The 26400-nt window shown below is 37.2% G+C and overlaps 2 protein-coding genes and 2 pseudogenes across 2 annotated transcripts; 2 read left to right on the top strand and 2 right to left on the bottom strand.

The window, feature by feature from the left end:
* Positions 1-11285: 11285 nt before the first annotated feature.
* LOC134374986 (upstream-binding factor 1-like protein 1) lies at positions 11286-12498 on the bottom strand (annotated as a pseudogene).
* On the bottom strand, positions 11286-14028 carry LOC134376238 (upstream-binding factor 1-like protein 1). Its single transcript, XM_063094858.1, has 2 exons — positions 13928-14028; positions 11286-12165 (listed from the first exon to the last, which is right to left on the bottom strand). Exons 1-2 carry the CDS (start codon positions 14026-14028, stop codon positions 11286-11288), a joined length of 981 nt encoding a protein of 326 aa, XP_062950928.1.
* LOC134374799 (prohibitin-2-like) lies at positions 13973-14863 on the top strand (annotated as a pseudogene).
* LOC134376237 (prohibitin-2-like) lies at positions 14243-14842 on the top strand. Its single transcript, XM_063094856.1, has one exon. The coding sequence runs from the start codon at positions 14243-14245 to the stop codon at positions 14840-14842; it is 600 nt and encodes a 199-aa protein (XP_062950926.1).
* Positions 14864-26400: the final 11537 nt, after the last annotated feature.

Here is a 26400-nt window from a genome sequence, read left to right as displayed (position 1 = left end):
ATAAATGTTGATTTATATTTAATGGCTTACCTAGAACCAATGAAGCACATTTCCTTTCAGCTGATGTTCTGCCTATCTCCTACTATTGATTTCTCTCATTCATGAATTAAAACTGGATCTTAAACACATAGTATATGCCAGGCAGGCTGCAAAAAAAAAAAAAAAAAAAAGAACCAGGTGGAACACTTTCCTCTACAGAAATAAACAAACAAGCAGTTACAAAACAGTGGCATAGGTGATAAGTTTCAAAGCATTATCTTAGCACAGAGATAATCTGTGAACAACCATGGATTTTTTTTTTCACTTCATTCTCTGAATTCAGAAATCAAAAGCCCTCTCCTCACTTCTTCTCATACATTCAAGTCGGTGTCTTCTTCTCTATCAGTGGATTACCAAAGTTGGATTTTTAAAAAACACCTGAATGCCACCCCTCTACCTCATAACAGTGCAGTGAAACGAGGATGGTAGAGAGAATCTCTCATCTTTCTTGACGTCCACCAAGCTAACTGTGAGTGCTTTAAAGCTGCATGTCATTGCAGCCTCTTCTCACAACTGTAACCCATGTTCTGGACTAGGTGTAAGTGTTGTACACAGAAAATCCAAGGAGTAGTGCAGGAAGCAATGTCAGCACCTGTGTAGCTGTTATTTCCTCTAAGCACAAAAGGAAAAATGGATGGAGAGGTTTCTGAAACTTAGAAAGAGAGTCAAATAAATTAGTCCCCTTAATAGGAATTGTGACCTTCTATTAAGGGAAACTTACCTACCCAAGTTACTTTACAGAGAATAATCAAGGAAAATAGCCTGGCCTTTTACTCCTTTATCCCACCTGTCTCTCTCTCTGGGGTTCTCCAAACATCTATCACAATTATAAGCCAGAGATAAAAGGAAATCTAATGATGTAATCATAATAGGTCAGCCTTCAGCGTTTAGAGACTATGGTTGAGAAGTGTAGTGAGTGAACTGAAGTGATCTATCTATAACTCTGGCAGGCTAAATTGTTATCGTGTAAGCAGAGTAAACTTTATAGCTTTCATTTGTTCCTGGCAATCTCATTTAAACCAGTGGTTGGGATAATTTAAAAAAAGAAAAGACTATTGTTTAAGAATATACACCAATTTTAGTTCACTTAATTTGATGGTAACATTAGTTAAAGCTGGTGTTTCAGATTTATTATCTTTAGTGCCATTAATTGACTGTAATACTAGTTTGAGCTCCTTTATTATTTGCTCTCATAGTGTCTGGTACTGCTTTTTTGCAACACTCCTCACAGTCAGAGACCTTGTTCAGCGTCTGCTGTCCTCAGTAGATTGTAGACTTCACTTCATGGATGAGCTTTACCTGTCCACAATTGTATTCATATTGTTTAGCATTGTACAAAGCACATACTAGGAATTAAAACATTTTGGAAATGAATAAATAAAAGCACACAGGCTATTTCCATGGGCTGATATTTAGGTCCCTTCCCCCTCCCCCCAAATTTATATGTTGAAGGCTAATCCCTAAAGTGATTGTATTTGGAGATGGGGTATTTGGAAGTCTGGAGAGTGGAGCCCTCATGAATGGGATTAATGCCCTTAAGAGAAGATATGAGAGAGTTTGCTTTCTTTCTCTGCTCTCTACCATGTGAAGATACAAGAAGATGGCCATCTGCAAACCAGGAATACATCCCTCAGCAGACACTCGATCTGCTAGCACTTGTACCTTGGACTTTCCAGCCTCCAGAACTGTGAGAAATAAAAGTTTGTAGTTTAAGCCATCTAAACTTTGATATATTTGTTATAGCAGTCTGAACTGACTAAGACACAGATCAACAAGAAAGTTGATTGAGTTAATATGTTTAATTGAACACAGGTATTTACATCAGACCCTGATCTGTGTTACGTGCTATAACATTCAAGACACTACAAAAACATAGGAAAAGGATAGCTTAATGCAGATGATCAAGATAAATTTTTCAGGAAGTGATTCCTGAAATAAGATTTAAATCAGAAATAAATGAGATTTAAATCAGATACAGCATAACAGGGGAGTCAGTAAGCAGCAAGCCACTAAAATGAGTGTTAACGCCAGAGATAGCTCTCTTTTGCTCAAAAATTAATCAGACAATAGGAAATGGTAACAGATGAGGACTAGAAAGTCACCAGAGACCCAGTCATGAAAATGGTCATATAATGAGCTACGGAACTGAGAATTTATGATATCAGATTTGGAAACCCTTTGAAGGATTTTTAGTATAAAAAATAATATGATTATTTTTAGATGAATTTCTCTTTTGGCCAACTTTTGAAAGATGGATCAGCTGATTACCATAATAAAGGTATGACAAGTTTAGAGGCTCTTGTAATAACAGAGATGAGAATCAACAGAGTCTCAGCTAAGTCTCTAGCAGCAGGAAGGAAAACAAAAGCTTGAGGAGTATTAAGGCATAAAATTTCAAGGGTATTGTATCTTTCTTTCTTTCCCTGCCTTTTGCTTGAGAGCTTGCATCAAAAAAGTTGCCAGAGACACACTGCCTGATAAAACTTGCTGAGAGAGCAAACCCCCTTGGCTCCAACTAAGCTTCCCCTGTTACGTAATATCAAATTCTTGAGATTGATTGATTGATATTTACTGCATTGCAGCCAGTTGTATGCAAGTTCAGAAGTCTAGACTCTTTGTCTCTTATGCTTTTATGTTCATTTGTTGTTTTTTGTTGTAATGTGTGAGTGTTTTAACAGAAAGCTTTTGATTTTATTTTAGATAGCTGGCTATTTAGAATTTTCAAAGATAAATTGAGGGCCGACCCCATGGCTCACTCGGGAGAGTGCAGCGCTGAGAGCGCAGTGGCGCTCCGGCCGCGGGTTCGAATCCTATATAGGGATGGCCGGTGCGCTCCCTGGCTGAGCGCAGGAGGGTTGCGATCCCCTTACCGGTCACCAAAAAAAAAAAAAGATAAATTGATTTTCTTTTAAATTATATCTGTGCTGTTTTTGTAGGAGTTTCACATATTAATATGTGTATCTACTAACCCAGCAGTCTATCATCAACCCAGTGTCTGGAATCAATGGTTCAATGGAACCAGGAAGAGGGGAAATCCTTCCAAAGGTGATGCACTTTTTTCTGTAAAATCTAAGGAGTAGAATTACTATAGGAGAAATTTACTATCTGGAGTGGGATGAGGATGGCAGGAAGCACACTGCCCTTTCTTACAAAAGTCTTAGAAATTTTGAATAAAGGCAACTATTGGGATTGCAAGCCTACTCCAGAGGTCTGAGTGGGTTTGGATTCTCTTTTTGAGTTATGCCCAATCGAGTTTCCTCTCATGATGTCCTATGTATGGCTCCTTACTAAATTCACATTTTTTGATCCATCCCAGGCACATTTTGGGATTCCAAGTCAATCATCATCATCCTCATCATCTTCACCATACATATCATCATCATAGTCATCCAAGAAAGGCCCCTCCTCCAGTTGGGCAGGCTGGGGTGGGACCCACCTGTTACACTTCTCACTGTGTAATGGATAATCAAAAAAGGATTACTCAAAGCAATATGAATGCACTGAGAAGCCCGAAGGGACTGCACCTCAGCAACTCCTCTGTTAGAAGGGGAAGACTGGGTACAGACATGATTCAAAGTTAGCTTCTGTTTTTTATTGTAAAGACAAGGAAGTTTCACAAGAAAACTCAGTTGATTCAATCATTTCAAAAGGACACAAATACATGGGCAATGTGACAAAAATTATCTATGGTTAAGTGTAGCTTAAGCAATAGAAACTAGTAATATCATTTAAATCTAAGTACAATTGTCTCTAAAGTTTCCACCAACAAAAAACTTGCCTTTGGCAAACATTTTTTCATATTTTTCCCTATAGCAATTCTTTAAAATCTCCTAACAGAATCAGTATGTCAACCACCTATTAGCTGTAAAATCTTCAAAGTATACAATCCCATATTTAAACAGTGATTAGAGTTGATTAGAAGGGCTGTTGCTCAGCTAGCTGGGGGCTTTTGCCCCATACATGCATTACCTAAAAAACTGATTTTAAAAATCAAATGAGAATTAAAATTTCTAACCCTCTATACTGCCTCTGGCTGTGAAAGTTGCAGTGAACCAGTGCAGGTCTCCCCGAGGTGGGAAATGCTGGAGACCCCTCTTTATTCCCCAAATTCCTCCCACTCTCACTCTAGCTCATTTGCTCTAGGGCTCCTGTTTTTTTTTAATCCCTCATTTTCTCCCAAACTCCTGAGATGTGAGCCATGGTCCTCTCCCCTCTTGGCCACTACACAGGCCTTTGCTTTCCCCTTTTTCATTTTGTGCACCCCCAAACAGCCTGATGTATACACTCCTTGTCCCCCACCCCCCAGTATCACATCCCCATATCCCAGTCATTAGGGAGAACTAGCACCAGAGAGCCCTCAAGGACAACATTTGGTTCAGTCCCTGTGGACTCCTGGGCACTGCTGCCTTCTTGGGTGCCCTGGGACAGGAGGAGGTGGTGGTTCATGTTCCTTCCTGGCCCAAATCTACAGCCAAGTTCAAATCTTTGTGTATTAGGGGAAGGAGCACTGATTTAGGGACCATGACCCTGCAGGCTGTTTTCTCACCCAGGCAAGTTTCAGGGAGTCTGTGAGCTCCACTGCCGGCTTTGCACTTCCCTGATTAAATGGGAAGCCCAGACACTGGGGACAGTGGGACTCCTTGAGTATAGGGAGGAGTCCTGCAGCTTCTTGTGTAGGTCTCTGTGGTGGTTCAATTGACCTTTGGGAAAATTACACAGTCTTTTCAGATCACTAATTTTTAACCCACCCACCTCCTTTTCATAGATATAATGGAGGTGTGCAGAGTGAAGAAAGAGTTCTCTTTTTATCCTGGAGCTGTGGACAACACAGAAGGAGACTGTCTCATCCCTGAAGACATCACAGTCCCTCCTTGCAGTCCCTGCAGCTCCTCCCGCCTCATCCCCAAGAGCTTTAGTGCTCATGATTTATCCACTTCATATAGAAACTGTTCCCAGTAGCCAAAATTCCCCACCATTATTAACATGACAGAAAAAGGGAAGGACTCCAACCAGAGAAAGACAACCACCTCAAATATCCCCTCACTTCGACTGCTCCACTGATAATAAGTAGTTAAGATCAATCCTCAACCCTTTTTGTGCATACTCCCAACCTTCATCTCCCAAGGATGGATGACTTATTTCCTAAAACCGAAGACTTCCACTTGAATTTACATATGAGATACTGAAGTCCCCTTGTAGTTTCCATATTGATATTGTGTCATGCAGAAAAGGAATCAGCCTGTGAGAGCTGGAGGTGGCAGCTGCCTACAATTAGGGAGGCTGTGCCCTCCAGATGTGCACATCTCTGTCTCTCTCATATGCATGTGTATATACAGATAGATACATAGATACATATAAGTATAGGTATAGGTAGATACATACATATACACATATATGAATAAAATGAATTATTGGACAAGGTATTATTGAACAAGGACAGGCAAAAAACAAACAAACAAACAAACAAAAACCTCTTAGAATCTTGGAGAAACAAAGAGTGGAGGTTTGAGGCGAGGATCAGGAAACACTGCAGCAATTGACCGTCAGGAAGAGCTTGAGGTGACCAGGCTGTTGGAGCTGGAGCCAGTGAGGGGAATGCTATGAGACTGAGGAGCTGTGGATCTGCAGAACAGTTTGCTAGAGAGAACCCCTCAGAGGCACTTCTCTCAGGGTTGGGGATGCAGGCGGCAGGCTCACTGAAGCCCCAACACTAACGTTCTAGGAATTCTAGAGGTCACTTTCTGAACAGTCACTAAGGTCTTTTGTTTTTGGAAAGGTAGTTTCTTCCCCCCAGACTCTCCTTAAATATGAAGCAAAAAGTATTTATTCTTCCTGTCTAAGCTAAGGATTGGCCGTGATAGCTTTTCCTGGCTCTAGAGATCGCCTGTTGATTTCATAAGGTGTACAATAATACGTTCCCTTACTTTCTGTGTTCTGCTGGTTCTGCTTTTCTCACCACTTATGTTATGGGATCTTCTCTTCCTTTGATCTTATTGTCCTGGCCTCGCTTAATACACATTTTACTTCAGTATATTCTCCTCAGTGTGGAGCTGAATCCTGGAAAGGCTTTTGGGCTAGTATTGCATGAGAATTGTAAAATCCATATGGTCCCAGTCCCTGCACACCTTATGCAAACCCCCACCCTACCCAGTTTCTGCAGCTGTTTATAATTTGGCCTTCCACACTTTCCAATGAATCCTTGCTGCTAAATTTTGGGGTTCACAAATCCACTAAATATTCTGTTCTCTCCCTCTGCTTTATCCTGGATGGATTCTTAGACCTCGTGGATCTTGTAGTTGTCCCCAGTTTGTCTATGCCTGCTTGTGTTTTGGGGTTTGGGGGTACTTTGTTACTCAGTTTTGTTGTAGATAGTGTTCATGGGTTTTGATTGTTATTCTAATTTATCTTTCTTTTTATTTATATATTTGGGAGTACTCTAAAACATACTGCACCTTTCTACTTTCCAGAATTCTCGAGTGTAACTTTTAGACATATATAAACAAAAATTGCCTCTGACCCAGATCTCAATGTTTTTAATGCTTTTAGCAGTTTCTATGAGTTACGTGTAAGAGAGGACCAGGACAAATAAATAATAGAAGTATTTCTCCAAAGGCATCACATGCTTCTTTACTTTAATTTTGGGGTATTCTATTCCCTCTGTCTGGACATCACTTCTAAAACCTCTTCTACTGATCACTATTTTTATCAAAAAACAAATGCTGCTTTAGTGGCCTTTCAGAAAAGTTTTTACATTTTTAAAAATGTACTGCATTTCTATCAATTGACATTGTAGCTGAGGGTCTCCCACCATTAGCATGTACAAATATATACTACAACAGCACTATTGAAAAAAAAAATTTGAATTGATAGTTTAGGTCAAAATTGAGACCAAATTCTAGCAGATTGTAGTCTTTGTGGCATGTGGACTGCAAAAAAAAAAAAAAAAAAAAAAAATCATTAATTGTATTTTCATTTGTGTTAATGTAATTCAACTTGTTATATAATATATATCACCTAAAGGTTGCTTTTCTTGATATTAAGTAAAGGGGAAATATGGGTGATGGATGAAATTGAGAAAAAAAGGGAGATAGAAATCAACCTCACATTTTTTGTGAATCTGCTGTTAGACACTTATAACCATTAAGTCTAATCTTCATTTATATAAAATCTAGCTGTAATTTTATTCTAAATACATGAATATGTAGATAAGAAAACACATAAGAGATAATTATTTTAACTAATGCTATCTTTCCAATTTCAGTATTTGTGTTTTTTTGTTCAAGTTACACTGCCTTTTACTATGAGTGTCATCAAGTGAAGAATTGAGACTTTCATCTTTGTATCCCACCGAGTGAGGAGAAGACTTAGAAAACAGTAGGTAGATGCAAAGTTAACTTAAAAATGCATTATTTAAAATCATAAGCAGAGCCCCAGTTGAATCTGTACATCTCACTACCTAGTCTGGGCTACAGGACTCACTACCTCCTAGTGGCAAATGTGACCATGATATCTTCAGATCTTGAGGTAAAAAGAATCAGGTCTTTAAAGCTAGTTTTGCAAATTTAATATAATGGAGGGAAACAAAGGACATAACCTGCAACAATGTTTTTCAAATAAATTCAACACATCAGCCAACTAGACTTCATATAAAAATAGCTAAATCCCCAGAAGCTATAAAAAAAGCTATATTTACACTTAACATACCACTGAAACTGCCTATAAAACTCTAAAGGTAATAAAAATGTTAGCCCTTTTTTGAGCCCAAACTGCCTTGTTCATTAGTTCCTTTTCTGTTTATTAGGTAAAAACTGAAAATAGGCTTTAATAAGAAATTGTTGTAACAAAATAAAACATGGAAACATATTTAAGAGTCTGCTCTATATATATTCATAAAATACATAATATGGATATAATTTTATATATATATATATATATATATATATACACATATACACAGAGCTAGGATAAAACTTTCAAAGACCTTTATATGTTAAATTAAATTTTTTTCTCTTAATTGTTAAATATTTCTAAACTGTCAATTGTTAAATTATATTTTCTCCTTCATTAATGTAACTTCTCTCCTTATTTTGTGTTTAGCCACCAGCAAAGCTAATAAAAACTTAATTATCAAGAAAATTTATTAAAATTTTACTAGAGCTTGGAAGGTCCCATGTCATCCCTTTTGGGGCTCACATTTATGATCGTGTGTTGAGAGGGTCGATCACCTTCACTGGGATGGTGGGGAGGAAACAAGGGAACATCAATGAATGTAAAATAAAAAAGACAGGAGCAATTGGGTGATTGGAGGGATCATTGCCAAAGGAGAGCATGTTTAAGGAAGGAAGTAAGATGTTTGGAAGTAAGATGAATACTGAATTTCTGACATTTCTAGACTGTTGTTCCAGAGCAAAATTGTGATGAAAATGTCAATGAGATATCACTTTGCGACCCAAACTTTTGAGGATATGTTTGGACTTTATATCAATTTGGGACTTATTATCTCTAATAAGATTGATAGATAAAAGCACAGAACATAATGAGTTCATGCTGGAAAGGAGCATAGACTAAGATGAGAATAAGCAGATCCTCATGAAAGAGAAAGCAGCAAAGGAAACTGAGAAGGCCATGTTGGAAAACCAGGAATTTATGATACAAGAAAAAAAAAGGGAAAGTCTGATGAGTGAGAGCTAGTTAATGAGTGTGAAAAATACGTAAAGTAATTAACCTGAAAATCTCATTTCTCCTCTTCGACATATTAGCTCCTCGAATATTCAGCTCAAGCATCAAGTTAAGAAGGAATACCCACCCTTGCTCTGGTCTCTCATGATACCATGCACATTACAGAATGTAGTTAACCCCTTCTATATTTACCATTCAATTTTTCTCCAATTTTCTGCAACGTTAAAGAGAGTAAATATTAACCCAATTTATTCTGTGTGTCTAGAACAGTAATGTGACTGATTTCCCCCTTTAGTTGCTTTCCCCCATCTACGTTTTCTTTCAATTTTCTAGGGAAGAAAGTGAGAGAATTCCTTGGACTTTAAATATATAGTGTTCTGTTTCCTGTACCTCTAAAGTCTTATTAGTCTGGAGGAAAATGAACAATGCAAACCTAGACTACGCAATGTGAAAACTTAGGGGTAACAAATTTTCTAAATATATTCAGAAGCGCTGCACAAGTATAACATATCTGGCATAAGAATGGTTGAAGGAATTGCATAAACTTTAGTCATATTTTCAATACAGCATAGCCACATACGTTTATTTCTGAAAAGTGACAAGGGCTCAGTATTAGGTAATTCTTTAGCTCAGTTATTCTTTCTATTAACATAACTAAGTGTGATGGTTAATTTCATGTGTTAGTTTGAATTGGTGGACTCAGTAGATTGTCCTCCCCAACAGAGTTGTAAATCATACAACCTTTTGAGGGCCTATACAGAACAAAATGCAGAGGATAAGAGTTTGCCTCTTTCTTTCCTGCCTCACTGCTTCAGCTGGAACATTTCATCTTATTTTCTCCTGCCCTTGGACTGAGATTTATACTATCAGTCCGCTAGTTCTCAGGCCTTCAGACTCATACCAAATTACACTAATAACTTTCTCAGGTATCCAGGTGGCAGACACCAGATTATGGAACTTCTCAATCCCATAACTTTGTGAGCCAATTGTTCATAATAAATCTCTCTCTCTCTTCCTCTGTGTTCTTTCTGTTTCTCTGGAGAACCCTAACTAACATACAAAGGAAAAATTACATTGATATATGGTAACAGGGATTTGATAAAAAATAATATACAAATATGACTCTTAAAGCCAATTAATAATATAAATAAATAGGCATCTTCTTAATATGCTGTAATTTTTTTCAAATGCATATGTCAGCCTCATTTCCATGGTTACAAATCCTATAAGCATCAGCTTCAAAGTCAGAAGCAAGACACGAACATATCACTGTTATTAGCTAACATAGTTCTGGATATTCCATTTGACACATTTAGAAAGAGAAAGAAATAGAGGTATAAAAATTGTGAATATTGCTATTATTTTCCAAAACTTATTGTTTACCTAGGAAAACTCCTATAAATCATAGCTCAATAAAATATGTAGGAGCAAAATAAACACTCAATCCTTAATGGTGTTCATATCAAAAGGATACAACTACTCATGTAATGCTAATATTCTTGAGAAAAAAATATAACAATAGCTAGGCATTTTCAGACAGAAAAGTCTCATGAGAATGCAGTAGCCTTCAGTAGATTTTCAAACATACAGGAAAACCAAAATAACTAAATCAATGATACTGGTGCATGAATTCAGACAGACCAGATACTGTAACAGAATATTGTACTATCTATCTACATCTGTACATTTCTATGTATCTCTCTGTTTATCCTGAATGCTAAAGATGACATTTATTTACATCTGTAGAAGCAGGAAGGATTTGGAGCTTCTGCCCAGAATAAATGCAAACTTCACTTAGAACCAGTGCCTAAAGCCATGATGCATTGCTCCTATGCAGAACCTCACTTAAACGTTATATGTAAGGTTTTTTGGGTTTTTTTACTTTACATTTTTTTGATTAGTAAGAACTGTCTCATTGAGCACTAAAACATACATATAAAAGTATTGCTGCTTCTATGACTCTGCCCACTTCCAGGTGTGGGAATGGCCGACTACTGACTTCAAGAAGTGGAGAGAGAGATACCAGGTGTATGACAATTTTCTTAAGGCACCTACCTTACCTCTAATCAAATACTCCCCACTCTGGATTTAGTGCAGAGCCCTGAGGGACAGTCCACAAAGAAGGGACGGGTCACAGACTCATGGGTGACCCCTACCACCTCTGGCAGGATAAAAATGAGCAAACTAAAATTTCTCACTTCAGTAATATTCAGTCTAATCCAGGGTGTCCCCCACAGCCCAAGCATCTCTTTGTTTATTCTGAGAGCCTTAACTGCATAAAGTTCCTCCAGGGGTGGTATTGGAGGGATGGGGCGGGGGGCAACTGACTCATAGTTATATTCATTCTCCATGTAGGTTCTCACCTCCCAGGTTTATGGACCCGATATAGAGAGTATTGCTCCAAGTTGCCTTCTTCCCACCTTGTCCTATGTTATACTGAGGAAGAGAAGAGGGAAGGAATGAAGCAAGGAAGTAAAAAGGAGCAGAAGAGTTCTCTCCCCTTGACACGGATGCCCTGAACTTTTGCTGGAAAGTTCCCTGTTCAACCCTTAGTGTATGAACAAAGCTCAGGTGGAGTCTGAATCTGAGGAGTCCCCTGAGGAAGATGAGCTGGAGCCACTGCCCTCAGATTCATCCTCTTCATCTTCATCTCCACTGCCATCGTCCTCATCCCCGTCTTCCTTCTCATTCTCTTCTGATCCCCATGAGGGATGATAATTGACTTGAAAATTCTCTGTTGATTCTGTCCCTTGAACCTCCAGTCCCTGCTCCTTTCCAAGTCCTTCCTGAAGACTCTTTGCTGGTAAGGACTGCAGATCTGTTCGTCTAAACTTGGGGTTTGGGCCTCCTGTCGTGGGCCTGTTCTTACACTTAGTATAGGTTGCCTCTTTGTACGCAGCATATTCCTCGGGAGACAGACTCTTGAGCCAGAGATCCAGGTCCACCTTGTACTGTTTCTGCAGCTCCTCAGCCTGGCTGCTGTAATGTTCCTTCAGGCCCCGTGGGATGTGCTGCCAGTGTCTGCCAATCTCCACCATCTGCTCTCTCAGGGTCAAATGTTGCAGCTCCCTACTCGACCATGAATCTTGGTGAAACTTGTGGTATCCATTCATAGGGGGCTTCCTGGGCTCTCCATGGAATTTCATCTTCTTGGAAAATTCATCAGTTTCTGGAGGAGACCTCACTTCTTTCACATTTCTCTGAAACTTCTGTTGGGTTTTGATATGGCTCCTCTTGGGGACACCGGATTTCTTGGAGTCCTCAACTAGATCAGGGTGGTCTTTTCCGAACTGAGCCAGTTTTTCCTCAAACTCTTGCTTCCCCTTTTGGAAATCCTCATATTTCTGCTTTATCTGCTTTGGGAGCACCTTGTACTTCTCAGACAGCAACTTGTTCAGCTCCCGGTTGGTCGGCTCAGGGTTCCTTTGAGTACTGAGGCCAGTTCTCCTTGACAAAGCGGTTATATGCAGTTAGGGGCTTCTTTGGGAAGTCTGGATGTTTCTTGCAGTTTTTGCTTTTGTAGGTATTTTTAATGTGCTCCTTAGCTTCCAGGACTAATTCTTTCAAAGCATGGAACTTCAAGTTAACAGAAAACTCTAACCACTTGAGCTTACACATTTCTCCAGAAAAATCTTTAAAAGCTACTTTTTCCCAGTCTTGATGTGATAGGGTTGTTTTAAACAAATGACTGTTATTGGACAGGAGATTATTCTCCATGGATTCCAGTAGCCTCAGGATGTCTTCATTGGACCAGCAGTCTTGTCCTCTGTGCAGTACCATTTCTCGGTCTTCGGGTTGCTTATTAAATCCTAGTCCTTCAGATATCTCAGCAGGAGCTCAAACTTCACTCTCAAGATTCGGCAGATGATTTATTTCTGGAATTTCTGCAGTATGTGTGATTCTATGTTTCTGAGGAGAAAGAGAAAAAAACATTACTCACTTTTTATGGTATGAATGAGAAAAATTACACCCCACTTGTAATATACTCATTCTATCATTAATTTACCATTAACAATATACAGTAAATGAAGAATCGCCTACTTCTAAATAGAAATTTATATTTTCCTTTCATATGCTACATTTGAAATGTTGAAAATATACACCAAAACCCCCTACTCCAGTCTGCCTTTTGCCAAATTTCACCAGAGCCTATCTTCAAGCGAACTGAAGAAAAACACCAGGCCACTCAGTCAAGAAACTTCAGATAACAGTAAAGCCCTGGAGACTGAGAGCAAAACATTAAAATGAAAACAGAATGACTAAAAGGGAAAGAATATTCACTTCGTAGTGCCCTGATAATGGCCACTTGCTAATTGCAGACCAGATACCCACAACTAAAGTTGCAAATGAGGAGCTGGAACTAGAATGAGACAAGTTAATGATCTCCTCACCATATGCATCACCTGTGGTCTCTTTATGGGTGGCACATAAATCTGTAGTAAATGACTGATTGATAAAGTTTTTTGGAATGAATGCTTTCTGGTGAACCATACTGCTTCTCCTTTCTAGAAAAAAATTAATGAGTATTATAAAAGGTTTCCAATTCTACCTGGTTAATTCTTCCTCACATTTAAGTCTTAGGAGAAGTTTTACCTCCTCTAGAAAATCCCTCCCATATGCTTGGCACTTACAAGAACTTGAACATGGGACAAATCTGTCGGCTATTATTTTCTAATCAAATTTTTCTTCTAGTGTAACATCTCTGTGCATGTTTCTCAGATCACTTCCCAAATTCTCATGACCCTTTTAATAGTCTTTTCAGAATATCCTATTCTAAGCTAAGGCTCACATATGCCAATTTGCATACAAATACAGTGCATAAAACATTAGATAATACCATATATTTTGTGAATGACACAGGAGCAAGAGAAATATAACATGCACCTTCAGAAAAAGAATGCACGAGATGGCAAAGAAAACTTCAGACTTCAAAAGAAAGGGGAATTTCTGAGAATGAGCTTCTTAATATCAGAGAAGATGATTTGAGAACTATTTTTAATTCTCAGTGAGTCTAAAAGGTTTTGAACGCCGTCTAAAAATTTACTGGAAGATTGAAGATCCTAATTACAATAATATCACATAACTAATACATGTGTCTGAAAATAATAGATTAAAATATTCTAAAAGAGCTCCCGCGAGCACCACTGGCCGCACCCTCGTGTGAAATGTGAGATCCGTAACCTGGAGTGGTGCAGAGGCGGGCCGACACCCTGCTCCTGTCCTCTGGCGCTGTGCGGCCGCCTCAGGATCAGACATGGCCCAGACCGTGAAGGACTTATAGGGACGGCTGCCCGCCGGGTCCCGGGGCATGGGCAGGCGCTGCGGTCTGTAGTGACCGCGAATCCGTGTTCACCACGAAAGGCGGGCACAGAGCCATCTTTAATGGGATTGGTGCTTGCAGCAGGACACCATCCTGGCCGAGGGCCTTCACTTTAGGATTTCCTGGTTCTAGTACCCCATTATCTAGGACATTCGGGCCAGACCCAGGAAAATCTCCTCCCCTACAGGCTCCAAAGACCTGCAGATGGTGAACATCTCTCTGCAAATGCTGTCTGGGCTCAGTGTCCAGGAGCTTCCCAGCATGTACCAGCGCTCAGGGCTAGACTACCAGGAGCGAGCGTTGCTGTCCATTGTCAATGAAATGCTCAAGAGTGTGGTGGCCAAGTTCAATGCCTCACAGCTGATCACCCAACGTGCCCAGGTATCCCTGTTGATCCTATGGGAGCTGACCGAGAGGGCCAAGGACTTCAGCCTTATCCTGGATGATGTAGCCATCACCGAGCTAGGCTTTAGCCGAGAGTACACAGCTGTTGTAGAAGCCAAACACGTGGCCCAGCAGGAGGCCCGGTGGGCCCAGTTCTTTGTAGAAAAAGCAAAGCAAGAACAGCAGCAGAAGATCGTGCAGGCCGAGGGAGAGGCTGAGGCCGCCAAAATGCTTGGAGAAGCACTGAGCAAGAACACTGGCTACATCGATCTTCTTAAGATCCAGACAGCCCAGAACATCTCCAAGACGATCGCCACATCACAGAATCACACCTATCTCACTGCTGACAAGGTCATGCTGAACTCACAGGATGAAAGTTTCACCTGGGGAGGTGACAGCCTCATCAAGGGTAAGAAATGAGCCTGGCAACCAGAACTCCACCCCCAGACAAGATGTGGATCTGTTTCTTCTCCACTGTTTGAAGAGCCAGCTAAGGGTCCAGCATACACCCACCACGGCCCCATTATCATGTGATGGTCCCCTGTGTACTCCTCCTCCCAACTCCTCTTGGATTAAGGAAGACTGGAGAGCAACTCTTTTTCAGGGGAATGACTTTCCTCCTTCTGTAGTGGCAGGGGATGTTGGGACCGTGTGTGATCTCTCAGTGATTTCCTTCAGTGTTGTTCTCTCCTGCAAGGTTGGGAAGCGATAACCACCATCCCAGGAATTAGTAATTTTTTATTACTTAAAAAAACATTCTAAAAGATTAAAAGAATAATTAAAGTTCGTATCTGAGATAGAATAGGGGATAAGTCATAGCCCATAATGTAAAAAATGTTTTTGGAAAATTCTTCTTAATGAATGAAGACATAAATAAAAATAATTAAGTCTTGCAAAAAAAATTGAAATAAATCAAGAGTGGAGGATCAAAATGAAAGTAAACTAAAAATTATTGACTTATTAATTTCAAATATCAGAAAAAGTCCTATTTCATCAATGTCAGAAAACTAAAAGTAAAAACAAACTAACAGAACAGAAAGACAGTAATAAGTAAAAGTAACATTCATATAAAAAAGTAGAAAAAGGAATGAATAAATAATTCCATACATTGTATTTATGGTCACAACTTACTTTCAAATAATTTAGATAAAAGAAATTGTCATAAACTTCCAACAGCAGTATTTTTAAGCGAGGATTACCAAAAATAATAAATAAATAAATATAAGATGTATTCTAACTCAAAAAAAAGGTAAATTATATAAATTGACATTGGAAAACAGATGCATAATATTTGAAATATGAATCTAAAAAAGAAGAATTGCTATTTTTCCAATTCTAAAAGTTATGATGATGTGTATAGAGCAATGGAAATGAAAATAGAGTTATGTTTTTGTTATGTGGCTCTTTTACGAGCCAGGCATTTTTCCAAATTTTCCTCAGTTGACTAGTGTCTCCCTAAAGTGTATGTCTAAGTCCCAACCCTGATACCTGAGAATGTGACCTTTTAGAAATAGGGTTTTTGCAGATGTAATTAACTTGATGATTTCCAGATGAAATCATTCTTGATTTAATGGGACCTATATCCAATACCTCGTGTTCTTATAAGAGAAAGAAGAGGAAGGTTTGAGACAAAGGCACAGAGAAGACCATGTGGAAACAGAGGCACAGTGGAGTTATGCCGCCACAAGACAATGAAAGGCACAGGTTGGCAGCAGCCACCTGAAGCAGGAGAGAGGCACTGGCTGGAGTTTCCCTCGGAGCCTCCAGAGGGAACCAACCCTGCTAACCCTTGCTTTTCAACTTCCGGCCTTCAGAACTGTGAAAGAATAAATTACTCTTGTAGGCTACTCAATTTGTGATAATTCATTATTGCAGCCCTATGTAAATAATACACAAGTGTTTTACAATTACTATCTCATTTTTCTCCTCACAACTCCATGAAGTGGGTTTACTACTATTATTCTATTACAGAGATGATGAAAATAGAAAATCTAAGAATTTATATAACTTTCCAAAGTTGTAGAATAGTTTAATAATAATAATAATAATAACAGAAGACTGTTTAAAAGAACATTCAGAGAGCAAAATAGATTTTGTAAATTAAAAATACCATAACAAAAATAAAAACTTCACAATAATATTAGAAATACAAAAGTGAGAAATTTGATTAACAACAGGAGATTGTAAAATTATGAGTTAGAAAAAATCAGAAAACAGACTCAGGTGGTTCAAGATAATGTAATGAAGGGACTACTAATAATGCTGTCACCAAGGTTAGGAGAACCATCAAGGTAAGGCTCTCAAGTCTAAAAATAGGGGGAAGCTGTTTCCACTCACAAACCTGAAAGGGAAAAAACAACCTCTAGATGAACAGGAGGGATCAGCTGGTGGGCATGTAAATCCTGAGAAGAGATTTTTAGTACAGAGAGTTTGAGGATGAGGTGGCAGGTTTAGCGAAAATTGGAAAAATTAATAAAAAAGAAATATAATAACAGTACATCTTATGGCTTAGCTGTGATTTCATTTTACAGAGAAACAATAATTGATAGAATAATTAAACCAAAACTCATGATGTAAGTTTTTTGGGAAAATAAGAGAAAGGAAAACAGTGTGTGTGTGTGTGTGTGTGTGTGTGTGTGTGTGTATGTGTGTGTGTGTGAGAGAGTTTAAGGAGTTAAATAACTAAATTCCTCACTCCTTTTAAAGTCAATAAACACTTTTCTGTATTAAGAAATATCAGAACAAGTATATTATTTAGCATTATATACAGTATAATTGGGACTGTTTTGTCAGGCATGTGAAGATGAAGAAAACAATCTCTCTCTCATCAGAAGCTCACATACACCAACAAATAAAATATCAACCAAAAATCACCATTGTGGAGAAATATGCAGGTGCTGTGTGAGATGACAGGAGGAAACCGTTCTCTGTGTTTCATGCATTTTGTCTTCTGCACTTATACATAGACATACTCTTCTTATTACCTGTGGGCAGAATGTGAGAAAAATGACTATACACAGACAGTCTAAAATTAGACACCCCCAAAATTTAAAAAAAACCAAAAACCATTCACCAAAATTAGTGAGCAAAATGAGTTACTTTTTATTACTATTATTATTATTTTATTACGGTGACAGAGCAGTACAGGGATTGAAATCTGGGCCCTCGTGTTATCAACACCACTCTCTAATCAACTGAACTAACCGGTCAGCCCCAAACTAGTCACTTTCAATACTTTATTTTATTTTATTTAAAAACCTCACAACATCTACCCTGGTACAAAATAATTGATTAGTATTGCATCAATCTTGGTTAGAACACAACCTTTTTTTCAATACTCTTGCATTTAAATAACCTTAATGTAAAGGGTAACCATTGTTGAGAACAGATCAACATACTCCACAATCATGTCAGACGTACTTTTCAAAGGTCATCCACATTTGGAAGTCTAATATATTGTGTTTTTAAAATAAATGACAGTAGGTTATCAGGATTACTACTTCTAGACCAGTGTAGGAATCATTCAGCAGAAAATCCTCTCAATTCTGGTACATAAGTGTGGTCCGCAATGCCACCTTTCCACATCTATCAATAATTTCTGGATTGTTACTGGGCACTTTAAAGACCAAGAATGAAGCCTGAAGTTCTAAATGAGAGCACCTTTCACATTCTACAATATTTTACAATTAATTTTAGGCCCCATGCCAAAAATAAAACCACAGATAGCTAGGCCTTCCCCTCCAGAATTTCACAATTTGTATATACGAGGAACGTAAAATAAAGGGGAAAAAAATCATTAATTTCAAAACAATGATAGAGACCAAAATTCTATAGCTCAAGAGTAAACTGAAAACAATTACATGATTTTTATTAACTAGGCTTCTGACAGTTTGGTTAAAAAAAATTAAGGGAAAGACACATGAATTCTTCTTCTCAGAATTCTGTACTCGCCTGAACGATGTATAATTGTTCTGATCAGTGCTTGCAAGAAAATCTACCCAATTGACAGGAGTTCTACGTACTCTGGGCTGTCTGGACGGCAGCTGTAACTTTCTCAGGTTTCCACAGTTCAACCAAATTCAAGGGCCTCTGAAGAGAACAAACCTTGCATTTAGAACTCTTTTATATTAGGCTACCTAAAGGCTCACCCTGATTAGGTTTTTGGAGTATCCAGTCAATACCTGAAGAGCGGAAGGATATACCTTCACCATTGATTGGATTAACTCTCTTACTAATTTCCATGAATAACCCACTTCAAACGCCCATCCCTAGTGCTGGTTTTTCTGGGCACTGGTTTTTATACACCCACAGGACAAATTCATGTCTGAGTTTCTGGGATCCTTCCCCGTACTCTCATTCCAGCCTCAACATCTGACAATATTTTAATATGACATTTGAATACACATCCTTCCCTTCTTTCATAATTTCTGCTCTTTCTTCACTGTGATCTAGGATTTTATATCATCTGCATTTCATCATGGCAATTTAAATCCCTTCGTTCCTGATCAATGTCTACAGTCTTTAGAATCAAAGATTAACATGTCAGTGATTATTGTGGGTGGTTTGAGAAAAAGAGTGAAAGAGTAGGGCTCAAATATCTGGTACTCCTGGCTGATTTAATTTTAAATTTAGGGAGACTAAATAGGCAGTGAGTAGGAGAAAAAAAAAAAAAAAAAAGCACATAATTTTTTTTTTTAAATTTTATTTTGTCGATATACATTTTGGCTGATTATTGCTCCCTATCACCAAAACCTCCCTCCCTTCTCCCTCCCCCCCCCAACAATGTCCTTTCTGTTTGCTTGTCGTAACAACTTCAAGTAATTGTGGTTGTTATATCTTCTTCCTCCCCGCCCCGGTTTTGTGTGTGTGTGTGTGTGTGTGTGTGTGTGTGTGTGTGTGTGTGATTGTGTGTGTGTGTGTGTGTGTGTGTGTGTGTGTGTGTGAATTTATATATTAATTTTTAGCTCCCACTAATCAGTGAGAACATGTGGTATTTCTCTTTCTGTGCCTGACTTGTTTCACTTAATATAATTCTCTCGAGGTCCATCCATGTGGTTGCAAATGGCAGTATTTCATTCGTTTTTATAGCTGAGTAGTATTCCATTGTGTAGATGTACCACATTTTCCATATCCACTCATCTGATGATGGGCATTTGGGCTGGTTCCAACAAAAAGCACATAATTTTGTTGAAATCAATTTGATCAAATTCAAATTGGTCAAAAAGATACCTGGACTCAAATAATGACTTATTTGAATAAAGAATGTTTAGCAGTATCAGGCTTCATAAGTTATTTTAGAAATAGGCTTCCTTTGTTTAACATTTTTATATCTAGGGCCAGCCTGTGGCTCACTTGGGAGAGCGTGGTGCTGACAACACCAAGTCTAGGGTTAAGATCCTCTTACCGGTCATCTTTAAAAAAAAAAAAAAAAGTTATGTCTAAATGAGTTACCAACAAGTAATTAACTGAATATTTTGAACAATAGGATATTACTTTGAAACGCCTAAATTAATGAAAATTTTAAATAGATAGTTTTACAAAACTGTAAATATTAGTTAATTTTGGAAATATTTTAAAATTATAAATATGCATAGACACAGACAAAAACATGTACAGAAAAATATCACAATGGCTAAACTCCTTTTTGTTCATTTCAATGTAATAACTTCTTGACTCTCTTTTTAAAAAATTTATCATCTCTCTATATCTTACGATTTTTTGGTAATAAGAATAAAACTCCTGGGGGGGAAAAAGCTATTTTTGTAAGAATATATTAACAGATACAGATACATATCTCTCATATAAGTCACATTAATAGCTATTTAGGTGTCATTAGTTACAATTTTATATGGCATTTAATAATCAACAAAAATGATTTAAGAAAGTCAATAAATGTTGCATGTATATGTTTATAATACAAAATTCTGATTATTTAAATTTTAACATATTTACTATTACTGAAGATTATGAACATCCATGATATTAATGAAAAGCTATTTATTTCCTTGAGAAAGCAATAAGTGAACTACAATTATAAAATTTTAAATTGGTCAATATTAAGAGATGATGATATAAAATATTGCTGATTATGAAATGTGTACTCTTCCATACTACTGATGTGTTTTATATGATGTTATTGGAGGATTTTTGCAAACATGCATTAAAATTCTTACTAATTTGCCTATGTAAAATTCTTACATATTATGGACCTGGTCATTCTAGATCTAGAAAAGAAACCTAAAGAAGTTTATGGGACAACTTGAAATTTGAAACTTTGCTTCAAAAATTTCTCTCCCTGGTATGTGTGATATACATACAGGGCAGAAGAAAAACTTTGTAAGCAAAGACTGAATTTTCTGGATTTTAGAAAAACTTTCTTTTATTTGTTAAATGATCTAGTAGCTTGAATTGTGTCCCCAATAAGGTATGTCCAAGTCCCAATGCCTGGTACCTCCCAATGTGACCTTATTTGAAAATTTGGTCTTTGCAAATGTAATAAGTTGAGGCTCTAGAGATGAGATTATGTGAGTTAAGGGTAGGTCGTAAATCCAGTGACTGATGCCTTTGTAAAAAAAAGAAGAGGAATATTTGAGAGTGAGACACAGGAAAAAAAGTCATTTAAAGAAGGAGACAGATATTGGAGTTATGTTGCCACAAGTTAAGCAACACCAGGAGTCATCAGAAGTTGGAAGAGACTAGGAAAAAGTGTTTATCCCCCTGGAGACTTGTGAGAAAGTGTGACTTAGCTGACACTGATTTCAGACATCTATCCTCAGGTTCTGTCAAAGAATAACTTGGATTAAGCTACCAAGTTTGTGGTAATTTGTTATAGAAGCCCTAAAAAACTAATACAATGATAACCAATATCAAGAGTGACCACCTCTTCCTTTCCTCCATATATTTTCTGTGCCTTTAATTATTACATGCAACACCTCAAACACAAAGGAGCGAGGCTATGAGAATTTTGCCTCTAACAGTAATAATAAAAAAGATAGCAACTGATATTTTAAATTATTTAAAGCAATGTGAACTCCTTTTATGCATTGCTACCTGCAGTGTAAGAGATTTATAGCCTAATAAACAAAAATACAAAAAAAAATTCAAAATAATAAGATTTTAAAAACATTTTATTGTAAATTGACAATTCATAATTATATATAATCATAGGGTACAAAATGATGTTATGAGTTATTAACACAATGAATAATAATTAAATCAAGCTAATTAACATATTTATCAATTCAAATACTTATTTTCTATAGTAAGAACATTTAAAGTGTGCTCTCTTAACAATTTGGAAGTACATTATTATTACAGTATATTATTAACTATTGTTAACTATGTTCGCCAGGCTATGCAATAGATCTCAAAACAAACCCCAAAAAACTTACTCTTTCTGTCTAACTGAGAATGACTATATGATCTGGCAATCTCACTTCTGTGTATTTACCAAAGGAATTTGAAATCAGTATTTTTAATGGATGCGTTCATTTTGTGGCTCTATTTGAAAGAGCCAAGTTATGGAAGAGACCACAGTGTCCATCAATGGATAAATGGATAAAGAAAATGTGGTTTATACACACAAGGAATACTATCCAGCCTTTAACATGGATAGAGTTGGAGAATATTTTTCTTTTTTTGAATAGTGCATATTTTCTTGCTATTGAAAAGAGTTCCAAAGTTACAATGAAATTTGAATAAGGATGTTTCTGAGTTTATATTTGATCTCTTTCTGGGTCTTTGATGTAAGAACACATTTTCTGAAGCTGCATTCTGCTAAGGCAATCTGGTATTTGACAATTTTATGTACCAGAGCACACATTTCATGAGGATGACTTCATCCTTGATATATGCTACCCCCAAAATTTCAATCTCAAGCGCATGCACAAAAGAAGCACCAGTTTTCAGTGACCGCCGTCACTGAACTGACTTTCCCATGCTTAACAGAGCCACTGTTAGTCACTTATTTATTTTCTTGTCAGCATGCTAGAGGAATGGAATCAGAACCTTAGCACACATTTTATGTAAGAACTCCATTTTGAGTTTCTGATTTTTTTCATTTTTTTTTATTGAATCATAATTGATTGTACATATCTATGGGGTAAAGTATTGAAAATCCATACCTGTGTGCAATATGTGATGTGCAGATCAGGACACAATGTAGTAATCATTTTTTGTGACCCTTTACTAACTTCTCACTAACCCCTCTCCCAATTTCCCACCTCTGGTGGCCTTAGTTCAGTTATCTCCTTTTGAAAGTTCAGCAAATTATTATGGTGGTTGTATCTTTCTTCCTTTCTTTTTTTGTTTTTATTTTTATTTTTACTTTTAATTTCTCACTTATGAGTGAGGACATATGGTATTTCTCTTTATGTACCTAGCTTATTTGGCTCAACATAATTTTCTCTAAATTCAAACATTTTGCTGCGAATGGCAGAATTTCACTATTTTTTATGGCATAGTAGTATTCTATTGTGTGTATATATACTACGTTTTCCTCATCCAGTCATCCGTCAATGGACATTTAGACTGGTTCCAACTCTTGGATATTGTATAGAGCTGCGATAAACATGGGGGTGCAGATATTCCATGGACATGATGATTTTCATTCCTTTGAGTATATACCCAGCAGTGGGGTTGCTGGATCCTATGTCAGTTCTATCGATAGTTGTTTGAGGAAACTCCATACTGTTTTCCATAATGGCTGTACTAATTTACAGTTGCATCAACAGTGTAGCAGTTTCACCTTTCTCTGCATCTTGGCCACCACTTGTTATTCTCTGTCTTTTTGATAATAACCACTCTAACTGGGTTGAGATGATATCTCAATGTGGTTTTGATTTGCATTTCCCTGATGCTTAGTGATGTTATTTTTTCATGTGTCTGTTGGTCATTTATGTATATTCCTTTGAGAAATGCCTATTTAGCTCCTTTGCCCATTTTTAAATAGGGTTACTTGCTATTTTACTGTTAAGTTGTTTTAGTTGCTTATATACTCTGGATATTAATCCTTTGTCAGATCCATAGTTTGTAAATATTTTCTCCCATTCTGTACATTGTTTTCTCACTCTTTTGTTTCTTTTGCTGTGTAGAAGATTTTTAGTTTGATATAATCCCATTGGTTTATTTTGTTGTTGTTGCCTGTGCTTTCAGGGTTTTATTCATAAAACCTTAGCCCAGTCCTACTTCCTGAAGTGTTTCCACTATGTTTTCTTTTAGGAATTTTATAGTTTCAAATCTTATATTTAAGTCGTCAATTCATTTTGAGTTTATTTTGGTGTATGGCAAGAGGTATGTGTATCAGTCCATTTGTGTTGCTATAACAGAAATACCTGAGACTGAGTGACTTATAAGGAAAAGAGGTTTATTTAGCTTAGGATTCTGGGACAGCTGCATCTGACATGGGCCTCAGGCTGCTTCTGCTCATGGCAGAAAGCAGCAGTCAGCCAGCTGGTACAGGAAGATCACATGGCTAGAGGAAGCGAGAGAGAGAGAGGAGGTGCCAGGGTCTTTTTAAACAATCATCTCTCTTAGGAACTAATAGAGTGAGAAATCACTCAAGCCCACCACCACCAGGTAGAGCATTAATCCATTCATGAGGGATTGGCCCCCATGACTCAATCAGTATCCAACACTGCCACATAGGGGATCAAATTTCCACATGAGTTTTGGAGGGGACAACACATCCCAACTCCATCAGTATGGGTCTAGTTTGATTCTCCACATATGGATGTCCAGTTTTCCCAACACCATTTATCAAAGAGGCAGTCTTCTCCCCAGTGTATGTTCTTGCCTTTGTCAAAGATTAGTTGGCTTTAAGTAGGTGGGTTGATTTCTGGGTTCTCTATTCTGTTCCACTGGTCTGAGTGTCTATTTTCATGCCAGTACCATATTGCTTTGGTTGCAGTAGCTCTGTAATATAATTTGAAGTCAAGTATTGTTATATCTCTGGTTTTATTTATTTATTGCTCAAGATTGCTTTGGCTATTTGGGTTTTTTTGCCATTCCATATAAATGTTAAGATTATTTTTTCCATTTCTGCGAAGAATGTCATTGGCATTTTGATGGGGATTGCACATGACTCTATAGATTGCTTTGGGTAGTAGGAGCATTTTCACAATGCTAATTCTTCCAATATAAGAGCATGGAATGTCTTTCCATCTTTTTGTGTCCTCTTTAATGTCTTTCAGCAGTGATTTGCAGTTCTTGTTCTACAGATCTTTTTCCTCCTTGGTTAAATTGATTCCTAGGTATTTCTTTTCTTTTTCTTTTTTTCTTTTTTCTTTCTTCTTCTTTTTTTTTTTTTTTTTGGTGACCATTGTAAATGGGCTTGCTTTCTTCATTTCTTCTTATTGTAATTTGTTATTGGAGTATAAGAACGCTACTGATTATTGCAAGTTAATTTTGTTTCCTGCAACTTTACTAAAATTGCTTATGAGCTCTAAGAGTTGTTAGTTTGTTTGTTTATTTGTTTTTGTTTTGTTTTTTGTAGTGTCTTGAGGTGTTTTGTGTAGATAGGATCATGCCATCTGCAAATAGGGACAGTTTGACTTTGTCTTTTCCAGCCTGGATGCACTTTATTTCTCTTGACTTATTCCTCTGGCAATTACTTCCAATACTATAATAAATAGGAGTGGTGAGAGTAGACATCCTTGTCTTGCTCCTGTTTTTAAGGGAGAAGCTTTCAGCTTTTTCCCATTCAGAATGATATTGGTGGTGGGTTTTGTCGTAAATGCTTTTATTGTGCTGAGATACTTTCCTTCTATTCCTAATTTGCTGAGAGTCTTTATCATAAAGTGATGTTGAATTTTGTCAAATGCTTTTTCTGCATCTGTTTAGATGATTATATAGTTTTTGTTCTTGATTTTGTTGATGCAATGTATCACATTTATTGACATATATTTTGAACCATCCTTGCATCACTGGGATGTTTCATTATATGGTCCATCTTAATATTTCTCATTGAAAATTAACGCTATGTAAAGCACCATGTTGAGCTTAAATTATATCAGTCTATTATTATATTTAACTTTGTATTCTTCTGTAGTTAAAGTTTTCTTATCATATGCATATATTACTTTAATTTGAAAATCTTTCTAAAAAATGCAAAGACATTATGAGCACCTTTCTGTGTCAATATATGTGGAACGTCTTCACTTTTATAAATGGCTAAATATTCTGTATCACATTTAATAAAACTATTACATTATCACTAAATATATTCTATTTTTTTTTCCTATTTGTAATTGAAAATAATGAAGTAATATTCATCTTTCTTCTTAGGTGTTTTAGTGAATGTTTCTATAGGCAAAATCTCCCAAAGTTGAAATTGTAAAATTTAAAGTATATGTGTAAACAGAAAGGAGATTGTTGGGAGGGAGGGGGGAGAGGAAGGAGGGAGGGAGGTTTTGGTAATGGGCCACAATAATCAACCACATTGTCTATTGACAAAATACAGTAAATTTTTTTTAAAGTATATGTGTATTTAACATTGAGATGTACTTTCAAAGTGAAATAATTTTTTTATGAGAATAATATTCATTTATTGGTTCAGTTAAGTATGGCTTTCTGGCTTAGAGATAATGGGTCTACATTAGAAAATAATTTGTTGAGGGATAGGTTAGGGATAACTGAAATAATTGGCTAGACATTTTCTTTACAGTGTTTTTACTTTAGTCTCCTGTTATTTATGCTCCACACCAACAATAAAGCCTCCTTTCTATGGAAATTGTTTTAATCTCTTAGTCACTGCCTCTTCCTGCCGGCAGACTGTCTGTAATGCCACCAGCTGATCTGTTGTCATAACCGAACATTCAAATGAAGCTCCTATTTATTTTAAACTCTTCATTATGGCGCACTTGCTTCTCAGTGCTACACTTGGGCAGTCCTGCTGCTTCTTTTACCCAGAAGATACAGTCCTGTCAATAAAGCTAATATCATGAAGCCAGCCATGCAAATATATTTCATGTACGAATCTT

This window comes from Cynocephalus volans, chromosome 4 (assembly GCF_027409185.1).
Source record: "Cynocephalus volans isolate mCynVol1 chromosome 4, mCynVol1.pri, whole genome shotgun sequence".
Taxonomy (NCBI): Eukaryota; Metazoa; Chordata; class Mammalia; order Dermoptera; family Cynocephalidae; genus Cynocephalus; species Cynocephalus volans.
The sequence above is the reverse complement of the archived record's forward strand: the minus strand, read 5'-3'. Positions and strand labels throughout refer to the sequence as shown.

What these genes read in the sequence shown, in the direction of transcription:
- LOC134376237 (XM_063094856.1), top strand. Translation starts at nt 14,243, where the DNA reads ATGGTGAACATCTCTCTGCAAATGCTGTCTGGGCTCAGTGTCCAGGAG.
- LOC134376238 (XM_063094858.1), bottom strand. Translation starts at nt 14,028, where the DNA reads ATGCCCCGGGACCCGGCGGGCAGCCGTCCCTATAAGTCCTTCACGGTC. An exon ending in CGCCAGAGGACAGGAGCAGG is followed by an intron (nt 12,166 to 13,927) that starts GTGTCGGCCCGC and finishes CGCTTTGTCAAG; the next exon opens with GAGAACTGGCCTCAGTACTC.